The sequence below is a fragment of the Centruroides vittatus genome, unplaced genomic scaffold (genome assembly GCF_030686945.1).
Source record: "Centruroides vittatus isolate TY-2023 unplaced genomic scaffold, ASM3068694v2 contig_3354, whole genome shotgun sequence".
NCBI classification, from domain to species: domain Eukaryota; kingdom Metazoa; phylum Arthropoda; class Arachnida; order Scorpiones; family Buthidae; genus Centruroides; species Centruroides vittatus.
In genome coordinates, this window is record NW_027122152.1 from 27,625 (window position 1) to 41,607 (window position 13,983).

General features: G+C 31.0%; 1 protein-coding gene across 2 annotated transcripts in view; it reads left to right on the forward strand.

Moving 5' to 3' along the window:
• LOC136974001 (protein ELYS-like) overlaps positions 1–13,593 on the forward strand; it is a 38,658-nt gene extending 25,065 nt beyond the window's left edge. Inside the window, exons 28-38 of one of the 2 annotated variants that reach the window (XM_067268769.1) lie at positions 3,455–3,527; positions 3,948–4,007; positions 4,122–4,237; positions 4,345–4,410; positions 4,483–4,782; positions 4,872–5,005; positions 10,105–10,249; positions 10,345–10,425; positions 12,692–12,748; positions 12,887–13,154; positions 13,240–13,593. In XM_067268769.1, coding sequence (XP_067124870.1) covers positions 3,455–3,527; positions 3,948–4,007; positions 4,122–4,237; positions 4,345–4,410; positions 4,483–4,782; positions 4,872–5,005; positions 10,105–10,249; positions 10,345–10,425; positions 12,692–12,748; positions 12,887–13,154; positions 13,240–13,411 — 1,472 coding nt within the window. In that variant the 3' untranslated portion in view covers positions 13,412–13,593. The remainder of the gene's footprint in view (positions 1–3,454; positions 3,528–3,947; positions 4,008–4,121; positions 4,238–4,344; positions 4,411–4,482; positions 4,783–4,871; positions 5,006–10,104; positions 10,250–10,344; positions 10,426–12,691; positions 12,749–12,886; positions 13,155–13,239) is intronic. The other variant, XM_067268770.1, reaches the window with a different exon arrangement.
• Positions 13,594–13,983: the final 390 nt, after the last annotated feature.

Here is a 13,983-nt window from a genome sequence, read left to right on the forward strand (position 1 = left end):
GTAATTGGGACACTTGAGGACTACAACATTCTGGTCCAATTAATCACTCCAGTCACTTGTCCATTTTGTTGTTGCCTTGGAGGTGTGTCATGCAGAATTATCCTGTTAAAACAGAAAATTTTCTGTACCAAGAGGCCAGGCAAAGGCTGCTAAGTGCATGTTAAGATACTGATACATGTTGATATGCTTTTTTTTTTAGTACAGTGATTAAATCTGTTTCTGCTTTTCAAACCATAAAAGAACCACCAAGATTTTGACAATTCATCTGGATTTTATGTTACGATCTGGTATCGTGCCAATAAAGTGTATGCCATCTAAATTAAAATATTTTTCTTCGTATACCTAATAGTCTTAGGGTCATAGAGCACGTGAAAAAGAATGCAGTGGTGGATTTCTTGTAAGGTGCATAGCTACTTCACTTGATATCAGATGGATATCTCTTCATAACTGTATTTCTTGTTCACAAGTTCTTTTTGGTCCTTGACCAGCCAGCACTGTGCAAATATCATATTTCATTTAATGTTAAAACAACAACATCTTAGTATAGCATCTACTCTTGTAGGTAATACTTACTGACATAGCAATTTGCAAATTGATAAAATAGCTGTAAAATTTTTGTTTTCATCATATATACAATTTAAAATTTGAATTTTTTATTCTTTAGCATTGATCTTTAAAATAAATCATACTTCCAAGATAAAATGTTTTTATTTTTACCATGATGTCTTCTGTCATCGTTCATTTGACAGAAATTTTCATATTTTCACACACGTTAAAAGTTTTCACCGATTTAATATATCAATGTATCACATGTTGACACGTGAAAAGATATTTTAAAAGATTGCAAAATCATTCATCAAATAATGTAGTATACTTAACAATTATTGCATATTTGCATTTAATAAAAAATTAACAGTCATCGGTTTAAACAGATTGGGAGATGTTCCTGAATGTAATATATTCATTAAAATTATAAAACAGAAATATTGAAAGTATTAAATATGAAAGTTTAGAAATAGGTATAATGTTAAACAGTCTTATCAATAATATGAAGAGATAAATTGAAAAAAGCTAACTATGCTTCAAGACTTTCCATTTCTGCAAATTTAAAATAGATTTATATATGTTTATATATTTATCTATTTATATATAAGAGTATGTTTGTTTGTTCTTTGCTATACACACCTAGGCCATTTCACCAATTGCTACGAAACTCTGCATTTATGTTAACATGCTTCAAACTTAAATATCACTCCAAAATATCGATTGGATTCCTATACATCAGTTAAGTTCTGCCTACATTCTGTTTGCTGGGTTTACACATCTATTGGCAAACCTTAAGAAAATGATAAAATAAATATAATTCTTAAAATGGATATAATTTTTAAAAATATATATTATATTCACTTCATTACTGTGACGATGATATAGCATGAATTAAATGTGCTACATTACTACTGAACAGGTAGCAGAAAGCACTTGCCTGCACAGAATCAAAAGTGTTACCCTGTGAAAAGTGTATAAGTATTTAATTTTTTACATCTAACAAGTAGGGTTTTTTCATTTCTGAATGGTACTTTCTTAATTCTAGTAAGTGATCTTCAGTAGCTGAGTGAATGAAACCACTGAATAGCTGGCAGTTGGTTGTGGGTTCAGGCATGGCCAACGGGCTGGCCACATTTGGTAACACCTTAAATAGAGGCCAGCTTTACATAAAAGTCTTCCCAGGATGCATACCGTCGGCAGATCACTCAAATGTCACATTGCCGTAACCAAATAAACCAAACTAATTCTAATAATTTTTCTATAAGCACAATATTAACAAAGACATACTTCCCATGTAGTTTATACAATATTTTTTTTTTTATTTAAACAAGTTTTATATGAAAAATGTCTGCGAAAACAGAAGTCTGTTGGATATTAAGGTTAGCAACTTCAATCCCATGCGGGGCTATCATAATCTATCCAAAGCAGATTACTTTTTCAAACATTAATAGTAGACTGGTATTAATTAATAGATATTGACCAAATTCTGTTTTGGGAGGAGGACGACAACTACTATTGCTCGAATTAAGTTCGACTCCTTTCCGCAACAGTTTCTTCATTCTATTGGACCAGTGGTATGGTGGTATTCGAATAAGAGAATTGCACAAAATGTGGTTTTAAGGGTGCCTACCTTCAATATGTGGTATGTTTTTTCAGAAATTTGATTGGTTGGCTGATTACCGTTTGATATTCGGCTGTGAATGGTTGAGTTTCTTAAAGTTAACATTATAAAAACATTATGATATCTGAAAAAATTTAAGATACTGTATTTTCAATTCTTGTCTACTCGACCATTGAAAGTGTGTTATTTCGTACCATCTGAGTCTCGTGATAAACGTGAGAGTGGAAGGCTAAAACGACCAAACTCTTTATATGGTTTTCGTTTTAATGTTTATGTTATAGTATTTGATAGTTTATATAACTACAAAGGTTATTTTACGTGAGAGTTTATTACACTGAGTGACCAATCTAACACATTTAAAAAAAGTTTTTTATTCTTCTACTGTACACAATTTAAACCCTTATGTAAGATAGTCTTCATAGTTATATAAATCAAATTCTATAACATAACATAATAGAAAGGTCAGAAGTATGAAATACTCTAACAAACTTAACGTTTGTTGTTGTTTTTTTTTTTTTTTTTGCCTGGGTAACACTGGGCTTACCTGCTAATTAAAAATACTTTAATCAGACAGTTTAGAAAAAACACTTACTGGGCTGATTTTGAGACAATTTTTAAATAAATTACTTCAATTTTTTTTTACTTTTATTTAATGTATACGGCTAAATTTATTATGGTTAAGTAAACTTAATTTTGTTTCAATTATTTCAGTTTCTTTATATATTTTATTACAAAACACATCAGAATGTATAACCTGACAATATTTCTTTGTTAGAGTATTTTATATATATATATGAGCTTTTTCTAAAAGTTTAAGTGTGAGTTTTATAGAACACCTTTTAACTAGTCATTATGATAAAGACTCCTATTATCCTATTTTAAAATTTTAAATAATTTTTTGAAATTGTCGATTTTATTTTTTAGTTAATCAGCCCTTAAAACAAAATATAACTTTTAAATTGTCGATTTTCTATTGGAATATATATTTATTCTTCTTTGTTCAAACAAAACTAAATAGAAATAATGGTGTTCATATTTTTTATAATCTTAATTGAATTTGTAAATATAAAATTTAATTTTTTTCACATTTCTGCCAAATTATAAAATTCTATAAAAATATTAGATGCTAATCCTTTTAAAATTCAAACATTAAATGCTTACTATTTTAATATTATAAACAAAAAATTTTAAATTGAATATAGTTTCATGACGTAATTTTCATTTAAATTAGTCGTAAGAAAACACGAACTTATCGAACACATATACGTTTTTATCTTTATTTTCTAGATTCAAATGTCAAACAATTAAGGTTTAAAGTTCCTGAAGTTCGTTCACCTCTTGGTGGCATTACTGGAAAATGGTAATAAAATAATTATAATTTTGGTTTTAATGATAGGATAGAGTATAACCTAATAAATGACAATTAATAATTTATATATTAATGCTTGTCGCAGTCTTCGTTTTCAGATTTCTTTTAATATTTGTGAAAGATTATAGTTGGAAGAACAAAATTTATTTGTAAAAATTGTAATAAAAGGATGTAATAAATTATCACTTTTAAAAGTATTTTAAAAAACTGAATAATTATACTGTATATTACACAATACAATTTTTGAATAAGACTTTAAAATGAGTTTTGTTTCTTTAACTGCTGTTCTTATTATTGAAATGTTCAAAAACTTTCAGATTGAATAAAAGTTGTGTTGTAAAAACATTTGTAAATTAATTAAACGGATTGATTATTTTTCGAAAGAAATAAGCAACTAAATTTATTTTCTAGGTTAACACCAAATAAAAGTATTTTAAAAAGCTTTTATGAGAAGAACATGTTGAAAGAAAAGTAAGTTTTTCTCTTTTCTGAAAATCTGCAAAATTTAAAATATTCGTCGTATAATAAAAATTTTCTATCATGATTGATTAAATTTAAAATTTATTGTATTGAATTATCAATTAGTTATAATATTACCAAATGTAGAAGTGTAGAATGTAGTGCACGACCTTCTCTTCACGATAATGTGACTACACAGACTGTTGGACAAGATGTTTATCTATCTCCAAGTATAGTAAGTGGTAAGTTTTATTTTTTTTTTTTTAAATTAGCTGTGCCATTTTTTAGATATTAATTAAATACATTGTTTTATACTAATCCGAATAATGATTAATGGTTATATTTTTAGAAAAAATGGAACTAGGAGAAGAGGAAAATATTCCTTATAAAGATGCTCCTGTGCTTAAAGAAAAGAGTAATATTTGTTAAATCTTATTAAAAAAATTCAAGATGATTTGTACTCTTATTTTTATTATTAAACTTTCAGATTTTCCAGTTCCTGAAATTGAAATGAGAGAAGAGTCTCGAGCCACTTCCGAATCTTCAGACAAAACAGAACAAATGCCACAGATGGAGTATTACGGAGACGATTTGAAAAAAGAAGTGAAACAAAAATTATTTGACAAGAAAGAAAGTGAAACAGAACCTTCGCTTGTTTTGTCAGATTCAGAAAGTGAATACGAAGAGTGTTTAAAAGATGAATTAACAGAAGAAAGACTAAGAATAGAGTCGGAAGATTTTGGTATAGAAAAGTCTCGCGATAAAGAAATGGAATCCGAATCTATAAGTAATTAATTCACATTTTTATAATAGTCTTTAGTTTTGATTACTAAAATTGTACCTGACATTTAGGAATAATTATTTTAAAATTTTCAGACTTATATTCAAAAAATGAAGAGCTGTCTTTATCCCATATTTCTCCAATGAAAACTTCAATTAATTTGCATTTAACTCCAGAAAGTACTCCAGAAAAACATTCTTTACAAATTCCAGGAGAGAAGTCATTAACTGTAAGTAACTAATAATTACATGCATCAGTTTATTTTACTACATAAATATCAGTATTAATTCTAGGGCTTTCATTGATTGCAGATTATAATATACATTTTCAAATAGAATTTATTATTATTATTATATTAGGATCTGTAAAAATTTCAGCAGATTAATTTTTTAAGATTGAAATGCTAAACTATAAACTATATTTTGTAAAAATCTGATATAATTCAGATTGCAATCTGTTCAATCATTTGTTTAACTTAAAAATTCTATCAATGAGCAATGATCTTACTCTACATGATTGCAATGAATGCCTGGAACAATAATTTTTATTTATGTAGAAGTAACAGACTCCATAATTTCATTATACAAGGTGTGTGTGAAAAGTTCGGTGAATGGTCTCATAAAATAAAGGAAACAAGAGATACAAACAAAATATCTTTACTGGCATTCAAAGTAATCGCCATTAGCGATAACACACATTTGACATCGGTTGTACAGCTGCTGGAAGCTGTGAGCAAACGTTTCTTTCGGTATCGCACGAAGCACCGTTGTCACACGTTGGATCTGCACAATGTCGGAAAAGCATAGGCCCTTCAGGACTCCTTTGAAGCGGGGAAACAAGAAGAAATCTGCAGGTGCCAGATCTGGAGAATATGGAGAGTGTTGAGGAACTGTCACCTGGCGTGTAGCGAGGAAGTGCCATACGCAGCTCGCAGTGTGCAGATGGATTTTGTCATGGAGCACAGTCCACTGTCCACTCTGGTACAACTGTAGCCGAAGTTACCGGATGCATTTCAGCAGCTGTTTCAAAACTCCCTCGTAGAATTCTGCATTGATGGTTGTATCGCTGGGTAAAAATTCGTGATGGATCAAGCCCTTACTGTCGAAAAAGGCAATCAACATCTTCCTTTCCGTCTCTGAAGTGTTTAAACCACTCAAAAACACACTGTTTACTCACTGTTTCCACACCATACACTTTCACTAACATTTCGTGTGTCTCCGTCACCGTTTTACCTAATTTGAAGCAAAACTTGATGTTCACGCATTGCTCCATTTTGCAGTGACCCTCCTCCTCACACTGACTGCGTTGCATCGTTTGTTGTGCGCACTTCCATTTAACTGTCGTGATTTCGACGCTAGGGGGCATTAGTTGGCAAGTCTCTCACTACGTCTGCATGAGTGCAACATCCCAACCAGCACGGTTATTCAACTATGGGACCATTCACCGAACTTTTCAGACGCACCCTGTATACATCTATCAGACATCACCCTTTTTCTGGGAAGAGTCATGTGAGCTATAAAGGATATAATTTTATAAAAATTGTGTGCTGCAAGATCTATTAATTCTACTCGACTTTTTAAAAGTTCATATGCTCTGAACTAGTTCAAACATTGTTGGTAAAATATGTCAGTGAAAACAAAGTACACTGGCCAGGTAAATATGCTTTAGGTCATAGATTGGAGACTTCATATATACATTATAATATATATAATTAAGTTAAAAACTAATATTTTTGCGTAAATAGGTTAAGATAGATTGTTTTTCATTTGAATTTGAGCAGCAATTAGAAAGGTAGATAGCGTAAATAAATTCCATCGTCATTTGAATTTCCTACTAAGTTTAGTGAAAATTCAACAACCAGTGATGGCTGAACATTTGGATGCTCAAATGGCAGAAGACAATTGAAAATTATTTTAAAAGGACTGATGATTAATTTGAGAACTCTTAAAGTATAGTAATATATGATTGCTCTCCTTCCATATATTTTTCCTATTGTACGAGTATGTTTTTTATTAATACAGTATAATAATATGCAAGTAACAAATGTTTTCTTTTCAAATGATTAAAACCATGTTTCTCAACCGTTGTTCTAGGGGTTTTATAGGTCCGCGACATGAGAACCCCTGGATTAAATGGTTCAATTCATCTTACTTTCAATAATTGGCACTCTCTTTAATCCAATACAGATACGGTGCCATGTGTGAGATAAGCAGGGGGTCAGGGGTTAATCCCTTCTGACCACTTAATCTGCACGAGCTGGTAAAGCCCAATCTCTGCGTCTGTTGGGTGAGTGGGGAGTGCATCGGTAAGTGGACAGGTGTCTTTCCGGAAAAAGAAATCGACAGGTTGACAGGTTAACAAATAAAGCATTTATTGGTTAGCTTAGAGTTAACATACAAGATCATCTACAGAACTACTCGATTAAACGCAAGTTATAAAAAGAACAGCTGATAGCTATGCCTATTCCCATTTCTGGGGAGAGAAAGTTCACAGAGTGCTAACAAACAATACCTCTATGCGAGAATGGCCGATATACATCGAAGTATGGAAGAGTCTGTAGCCGTTGAAGGTCTTCTCAGACGGGATTCAAGTCCACTGCACTGAGATCGACTGGCACAAGTACAGAAATAACTTCCGAGTGCGGATGTGCGCCGAGCTTCCGGTAGCTTGCGCTTTTATAGCATTAGTGTGGGAAAGCAGTCCATTGTTGACAATGACTTGGAATTCTTGACAACTAAGTGTCAACTTTCCCACCTAACGTTAGTTGATAGTTGAAGGAGACCTCTGCTCTGATACTCTGCAAGGAGTTTTTTCTTAAGGGGAATGTTTACAACATTTTCGAACAACGAAAATAAAAGGTTTTCTTTCACTAAAAATTTCTCTCTAAAATCCGTGGTCTCACACGTGTGTCAGATTATTAAGGTTGTACTGCATTTGAAATTACAGAAAATGAGGAGGAATTAACAGGTAGTGCATGGTCATTAAGATCTTATAAAATTAAACTATGTCAGTTGCATCATCCATATCATGAACATGAGAATGATTTTTAAGATCTGGTGGATAAGATCTTATTTGTGATTTCTGGTGATTGCATCATCCAAAGCACAACACACTACCTTTGAATGGGTTTTTATGAGCAAAATAGAAGCTTTTGACCATTAACACTACATAAAAAGTGTGTAATTGTTGTTGATTTTAATGCTGAAGATTATCCTCTCAAGAAATAGCACAGAGCTGGATCAGAAGATAAATGAGTGAGTAATCTCTGCCACGATAGGATGCTAAAGCATTGAAGTCTGCAACATGGGTTTAAAAGTCAACCATCCAGTTAAGTAGCCATTACCGATTAGTAAAATGTGCAGATAGTGGCTTATCTGGGCTAAACAGCACGTAGACGACAGCGTTGACATGAGATTCTGTTATGTTTTTGAATGAATGCAGATTTAATCTGGTGTAGATCTGAAGCAAATCCTATAAATGCTATCTGCATCATGCAATCCTTGTTAAAGTTTCCTGTGAGTCAAGTGGTGTGCAGATGCATATCCAGTAAAAATATCAGCAAATTACAGTTTATAAATAGTGCAGGGTACTGTAAAAACATCTTATCTAAGCTAATTCCAACAAACAAGGAGTAACTTTGTAACATGAAATTCTGCATCTTCCGGGATGATTCTGTGCCATGGCACTGAACCAGGATAAAATATAATGTTTCCTGCAGTTTTTTTTGTCATTATTGTCAACTGGCATGCAAATTATTGTTTGGATGAAAAAGCTTTGGCATCTGATCTTGGTCTGATGAGTCCAGATCAGATACTAAAACTGGCCTGGTAAAGACTGATTTCTATATCAGTGGAAAATGCACCAGCAACATAAAACAGAAATGGGAAAGTGATTTCACTTCCTGTCCAGAAGTTTCCATTCATCAAAATTCAGTCAGAAACCTAGAATAGAAAATAATGCATTTACTGTCATGTTTTGACCAATTGAAAAATGTTATTGTTATGACATAGTAGTAATGACAAAGAATTTGAATTGTTTTTAGAAGAGATCAGGAAGTATTCTTTCCTCTATAATAAAATAGACAAACAATATAAGGATGTCAGTTTTAATTGGAGACTACAGTCAACTTAATTCTGCTTGTGATATTCTGGTATTGCAGAAATAAAGTAAACAGATAATGATGGGCAATGGAATCTAATCATTTTTCTGTTTTCTGGTAATGTGGAAATCAGCATTAACAGTTCTGGTTTCAACACTATTGAGAATTGCTGACATAAGCATTATAAAAATTGCAGACAAGAGGCATGAAAATACTCTTTAAGTTGCTATTTATTAGAAGAGTCTGGTATCGTGAGCGTCATACAGATTACGTAAGAAACTCGTACAATCTTGCCTGAGTGCTGCAAACCAGTTATTAAGGCTCCAGATGGTTATATAAAGTATTAGGATCCCAGTCAATGAGAAAAGCTGTTCATGTTATGTTTTTCAGGCCTACTTACACTAAAGATTTTTTTCTTCCATAACTGTAAACTACAAGTTCTTGCAAAAGTGTTCATTAACAGTATTGGTGAAGCTGTGGTGTGTAATAAATTGCATTGATTTTGGTTTCCTCTCTGTACTACATATTTTAAACTATAAATACGTTACTTTGCATATCTGTTGAACACTGTTTTGTATCACAGATTATGTAGTTTTTATGGCTGTTGCCATATATTAAAATCACTGATACTATTAAAAAAATTGTATTGCTAGACAGCATGCTTTTATTCTTATCTCCTGTAATCATTTCTATTCCACATATTTGATACAATTTAAGTTATTCCAGAGTCAAGTGAAACACTAATGAAAATAAAATTCTTGTGTCCCAAATTATATTATTACTTGTTCATGAAAAAAACTGAATTGACATTATAAACTTATCAGCTTATTGGCTTGATAGATGGAAAAAAGATTACAGTGAAAATCTTAAATAATTGCTTCCAAATGGAATTTTTCCAATAATTAAATGTATTTTCTGCTTAAACTTGATCATCACCTAAAAGATTATCCATATATCATTACATCTTATTAGAGCACAGGCCAATCCAGGTGCAAATGAACAATATTGCTATCCTTATTAATCAAGATTTTACATTTAATGAAAGGTCTGCACTTGCCATGGGTTTCTGTGCACTGGTGCAAGGGTGTGCAAAGATGCCTCTACAAGGAACGTGTTTATTTTATTTGTTATGAATGCTCTAATATTTTTGTTTCTCATAGTAGAAAATAACCAATGTCAATACAATAATAATTATTATTTAAAATCAAACACATTTAATGTTTTTATAGGAACTACAGAGTAGTCCTTTTGAAGGAACACGATCACGATCAAGATCTAAATCAAAAAGCCCCAGCTCATCTCACTTAAAAGAGACACCATCTCAACTGAAATCATCTACACTGTTTAAGATGACAACAAGAAGTAAAACAAAAGGTACAAACGACTAGATTTTTATTTCTAAAGAAATATTTGTTACATTTTAATAAGATTAAAGAAAAAGATTTTTCGAATAATGAAATATTTTTCAGAGTTACCAGAAACTACAAAACAAACTGTAAAGACTCCAAGAAAGTCAAAAAAATCTGGAGATGAAAGCAGTGAAACCAAAGGTGTTAATAAATTTTGTTAATAAACTAATATATTTTCTAATAGAGAATGTTAATTTAAGATTATATAATAACTTGTTTCAAAAGCATGGAATGCATCACTTAATATCAATTGGTTACTAGAGCAGAGTGTGATTTATATAATTTCCTATGATTCTAGTGTCATAAGTTGTCATTTGAAAAGGCTCATTTTGCTTTATATTATTCATTTAATCATATTTGCATTTAATTTTCATATGAAATTGAAGGGATGAGTTTAACCATTATTTTTTTATTATATCATTGTCTACATTGGACAGTATAAGAAGTCCAACATAGACAATGATATAATAAAAAATTTAATATAGTAAGGACAAATAAAATAATGGTTAATTCCTTTGCCTCTGTTTCATATTTTGTATGAAAAGTAAATTGTTAAAAAAAACTGAGAAATTAGCCAAAACTGCTATTAAGATTAATATCATAAAGCACCATACATTACATTTTGTTCTTTAACAGAAATTAAATAAATTTAAAACAAATCATTCAATATTAATCATTATATTGAAGATGCTGGTCTGTAGAACTTAGTAAACAATAACATATGTATGCTCTGTAAGGAAAAAAAACCTAATTAAACTTTATTTGTTCCAGCTTGTAGCATAGAAGTGTAAAGTACTTAATTTTTTTAGTAGCTTAGGAAACCGACTATAATTACGGTCGGTGAAACTTCCGTCAACCTTACGGGTACTTTACGCGGATTCGAGATTAGTTTGCCAGGCCTGGGCTTTTAAGCGTGCACCGAAAGATTAGTAATAATAATGATAAATACCAAGTCAAATCAAAAGTTCAAATATATTTAATTAATAACTAGAACGTACTACGAACAAATGTCAATAAGCCAAACAAAATTTATTAACAAAAATCAACAAGTCAACCCGACAATAAACTCGGCTACTTAGCTTAACTTAATAGTAATTCCCCTTGAAATTCGACAATCAAATACTTAGAAACTATGAACAAAATCTCTTACTAATTAAACGTCTATCCGTCACCTCACTATACGAAGAAAACTATTTCCTCAATCCTTTCGATATCATCAAATCGTCAATCGAACTCCTCTTTAACATCTTGGATCATCCAATTATCAATCTGGACTTATATCATAAAATACTTCGCTTTCCAATTAACCTGTCTCTCGAATTCACCTCGGTTTGGAACTCACCTCTCCTTCTTCGGTTCACGTACGGGTTTTATACTGTGAGGTGACGTCACACTTGAGCTGGGTTACTCCCCTTATTTACATACTTAGTTGCTAACATTAACTTTCTTTTCTGGCAGCTTAAAGTTTCTGACAAAGCTTATAAACCGTTTACAAAATATTTATCATAATTTTCTGGGATGTTTAAGACGGTTTATCAAGTATTTCTCTACTAGTGATTGTGGGGACCCCCCTCCATTTTTTTTTCTGCGGAGTGTTACTTCCGTCGGGCAGCGCAAGTGCGCAAGATGTTTCCTATGGCGCTTATTTCTCCGTGAGTTGTTTTATCTTCATTTTTCATTACTAACAAGAGAGTGGTGGGGAACCTTCGTCCTAAATAAACATAAGCCCCAAACAAAAGATAATAAAACAGAAATAATAATAAAATAAAAATAACGTTTGGACTCAGTTCCTTACAGAAGCATTTGTTGTTGACTTTGATTGGTTTAATTGAAATATCTGGACACTAGTTTAGTTATTTTGGCATTGAAACATGATTGCAACATCATGGACAACTTAATTATAAAAATTATATTGGTCTAAAGATCAGAAAAAATATTTAGAGAAATTTAAAGCATTTGGAATGTTTGATATGTTTTACAGCAAAGCTTATTTTACTGTATTTTTCTCTGTGTATTGATGATACATGAAGTTGTTAAAGAAATATTTTTTGATGGGATAATATTAATCATTTCCTTCTTTCTATTTCAATAACTTAGCAATTTAATCTTTTTTGTATAATTGTTGTTGTTATTTAATGCTAGAAAATTAATGAAATTCTTATTTACGTAGCATCCTTCCTCAAATGTAGGTCCAGTAATCTGGAAACATTTTGATTTGATGAAATTAGTTACTCCAGCAAAGTAATTTGTTTGCTTTTCTAAAAGAGAAAAACTCTTCATTCTTGTAGTTTAATAGTATATCTGATACTCTGCTCTAGTACATTTAATACTTACAATTAAATAAATTCCTGATCCAAACTAAATTTTAAAATGCATAATGTTCCTTTTAATTTGCCCTCTGTTACAGAATTAGATGAGACACATTTTACATTTAGTGATCCTAATATAGCAGAAGAACCCAAAGGTTAGTTCTTTTGCTTAAGATTTTGTGTGTTTGACGTAACAATGAATTGCTATAAATATTAACACTTTTTAAAATTTAATTCAGTGAAGTTGCTATGTTGCAGAAAAATAATTACTATGTTTATTTTTTGGATTATAGTTTTGCCTCAGTTATCTACACCTCAGACCTCTGTTCCTTCATTTGTATTTTCTCCACCAGTTACGAGGTCCAGGTCAAGACAAAAAAAGAGTGATGATAGTTTTCTTTCCAACACTTCTATCCTGACAGCCGAGCCACAGTCAAGACAGAAGAAATCTGTAAAAGAAGAACCGACAGATATTTTCATGACACCTATCAGGGAAAAAGAAGTTGCTAGTGTTAAAGAAAGTGCCAGTCATATTAAGAAAAATACTGGAAAAAAGAAAAGGCATGTTTCTTATAATGTTTAAGAATGACATAATTTATAATAATAAAACTATGCTTATAATATTAAGAATTCTTTTCATTTGTAGAATATCAAAATTATCGTTTACACCAGCATCTACTAGTGTCATTAGTTTGGCTACACCAGTGTCGTCATCAGATTCTGCAACACCCTCTCATCGTAGTAGTGGCACGGGTAGACACAGCATGACGCTGAGGAAAGAAAGACAAGCAAAATCAAGGAAATTTACAAATCTATAATCCCAAAAAAGTTTTGAAAATTTTTAAAATAAATATTTTGTACTTATTTCTGATCATTTTTGTATTAAATAGATCTCATCAGGATTCATCTACTGTATGCATTTATCAGAATGTAAATCATATATTATAATCTATTAAATTGATGTACAGATATTTAATAAATTGATTTTCATTTTTCAAAATCATAACATTTCTTTTTGCTGTTGTTATCAGATTTTATATATGAAATGGTATTAAAATGTTTAAATTTTTACATCATTTCATGAGTCAAATGGAATTCAGTTATAAATATGATATAATTTTGTCAAAAATAATGGACTTTCATAATGTTAGTATGCAAATATTATGAACTTATCATTGTGTTTGATGACAGTTAGTTGATGATGGTGATTTTGATTACGTTAATTGCTTATTTATTGTGACATCACAATGCCAGGCTGCAATTTTTAATCATATTTTAAATTAACTAAATTAAAAATATGATTCAAAGTTGCAGGCATTGTGACAATTTGACACTAAATAATTTCTCATTTGATTTGAATTCTCTTGTTTTTTTATAGAAACATTAAAGC